Source organism: Sinocyclocheilus rhinocerous, unplaced genomic scaffold, assembly GCF_001515625.1.
Source record: "Sinocyclocheilus rhinocerous isolate Xijiao unplaced genomic scaffold, SAMN03320098_v1.1 scaffold1219, whole genome shotgun sequence".
Classification (NCBI taxonomy): domain Eukaryota; kingdom Metazoa; phylum Chordata; class Actinopteri; order Cypriniformes; family Cyprinidae; genus Sinocyclocheilus; species Sinocyclocheilus rhinocerous.
The window spans coordinates 1,082,446-1,084,893 of NW_015634012.1; the positions used below are offsets into that span (position 1 = coordinate 1,082,446).

At 37.9% G+C, this 2,448-nt stretch overlaps 1 protein-coding gene across 1 annotated transcript in view; it reads left to right on the forward strand.

Annotated features, from left to right (window-relative positions):
- Positions 1-805: 805 nt before the first annotated feature.
- Positions 806-2,448, forward strand: part of LOC107744988 (keratin-associated protein 5-4-like) — a 4,953-nt gene continuing 3,310 nt past the window's right edge. Inside the window, exon 1 of the mRNA XM_016558825.1 lies at positions 806-1,205. Coding sequence (XP_016414311.1) covers positions 812-1,205 — 394 coding nt within the window. The 5' untranslated portion in view covers positions 806-811. The remainder of the gene's footprint in view (positions 1,206-2,448) is intronic.

Below are 2,448 nucleotides of genomic sequence, written 5' to 3' on the forward strand. Positions count from 1 at the left end.
CATAGAAATTGAATGCAACATAAGTCGCCTCTCATCCTTTGATAAATGATTCGTTTACAATCTTTTATATGTGGTAGTTACTTGCTTTTCAGTGTAAAATATTCTCTATGGCTCTGTTTAAAATGTGGCAGCTAAATATTCAATATATTAAAGAAATGCAAAAAAAAGTATGTAATGATTGTGTATTAATTTAATGATTAAGTAATTTAGAATCCTAATGAATGTATTAACAAAGCTGGTCATTCTAAACCTTGGCAGATACAGAAAATTGTAGTATTCGAGGTTTCATTGTTATCATTTCACACACCAAAAAAAGTCATTAACCCCAACTTAAAACAACAACGAGTCAACATAGTTTACATAGACATAAAAATGTGCAGCCGGGACTAGAAAACGTCCCGTGCCCCATACATTTTGCTGACATTGTTCTGTGCCAAAGATGAATAAATGTCCCCCAAGTCGTCATTATCGCAGGCTTGCTTGTTATAAGATAAAGCAGCCCATATAGACTGGTTCAAATGTGACGTCTCTTGTGGGTTATTATGCTACATTTGTTAAAATTAGGACATTTAGCTAATGCATTTACGCAAGCACACAGAACAGAGTTCCCAAGCAACTGTTTTGCAAGCCAATCCACAGTCGTCCTGAGGGGAGACAGACTCAACACTCTTCTCTGTTGAGCTGCTAATCACGGGACACTGTATAATTGACTCAGCACAGAAAGAGGAGCGGCCCGGGCCACCCTGAGGCTTATAAGCTCACTGTTAACAAACAGCCTGTCATCCCTTTCTTCAGCTCATGGAAAGTTAAAATGAGCAGACAAATTGGCGTTTTCACGCAGTCCCCTAATGACGCACTCATAAACGCACTTATTATGTGTCTGGGATCTGGGATTCTCTTTGGTCAGAGGGCTGCTGTGATCAGCAGAGACTGTTTAACTCAAGCAGACATGGGACAAAACTGCTGTGGATTGTCCGGCCCTTGTCCTGAGTGCAGGGAAAGCTGTGGGGACAACTGTCACCGGGACGAGCCCTGTGTGGACCGCTGCTGTAACCTGTGCTGTCAGTTCTGTCTGGACGGCTGCTGTCTCATCTGCTCGGACGACTGCCGCTACACTCTGTGTTTCACGTGCACCAGGATTGCCGACTCCTGCACTGCCGTTCTGACCACCCAGCAGCCCAGATCTACACAGAAACCAAGAGAAGGTAGGTGGAGTAACAAATGAGTTGTGCACATGTGTTAGGTCCACCATGATTATACTAACTAGTACATTGCTGTGGCTCCAATGTTAGAATTTGATAACATATTCCATGAAACCAAGCTATTGGTAACACTTTACATTATTTGCATTTACATTATCACCCGTGTGAAGAAGAAATGCACTTATTGAACATGCACTTGTACTGTACATGAAAACTGTACTTGCAGATAACATAAATCAATTAAATAAAAGCCACATGAGTGTACTTACGATTTCAAAGAGTATGATTTCATGAAATGTCTTTTAAAAAGCGCACTTTGTAATAATGTAAAATTAAAATTGACTTTAAAGCACATTTTTAAATCATTGTTTTAATAATGTTTTGTCATACTTTAAAGATGTACGCTTATTTTGATGTGTTGCCCAACATACTAAAGCAAAAGCAAAGTAATTGATTACAATTTTAACTGTGGTATATTATTTGAAAGTATCTTTAAAAGTTAATATATTGTAAATTTGGTAACGATTATTTTGATAGTCCACTTTAGACATTCTATAAGTAAATTTGCAAGTGCATGTCAACTTATTCTTCTAACCCTAAACTAACAGTCTAATAATACTCTACACTCTAAAAAAAACACTGGGTTAAAAACAACCCAATCTGGGTTGTTATTAAGCCGAGGGTTGGGTAAATATAGGACAGAACCCATCTTGGGTTAAATTAACCCAGCAAGGTTGTTTATTTAACCCAGCATAATGGATTGATTTAACCCAGCTAATGGGTTTATTTATTTTTACTATATTACTAGCTTATTTTTTACTTCATACATTAAATAATGTTTACAGATTAACTTAAATCCTCTAAACCTTTCTAAAATACTCCACACAACCACTGGTTTGCATGATAACTTCCTTTATTGTCCTTCATTTATCATTTACAGCCTTGTTTATAACGTTTTAATAGACTATACATATTGCCTATATTTAAACTCGTTTAACAAACATTAGAAGAAAAATTCAACATTAAACAGAAGTAATTCACGTGTAATCGACCAGTCTCTGTAATTCTGTTTCCACCGTAACGGCGCAAGTTCTCGTGCCTGAGCTGGAGTCGTGTTCGGCGGGGAACTGCTAACGGACCGCCGCCCTGCGTTTCATTCTAGCCGAAACATGCTGTGACTCCATAACCTGCCAATACAATAAACAGCTCTGAGGACATGTTTTAACATCCAAAGTATTATATTCTG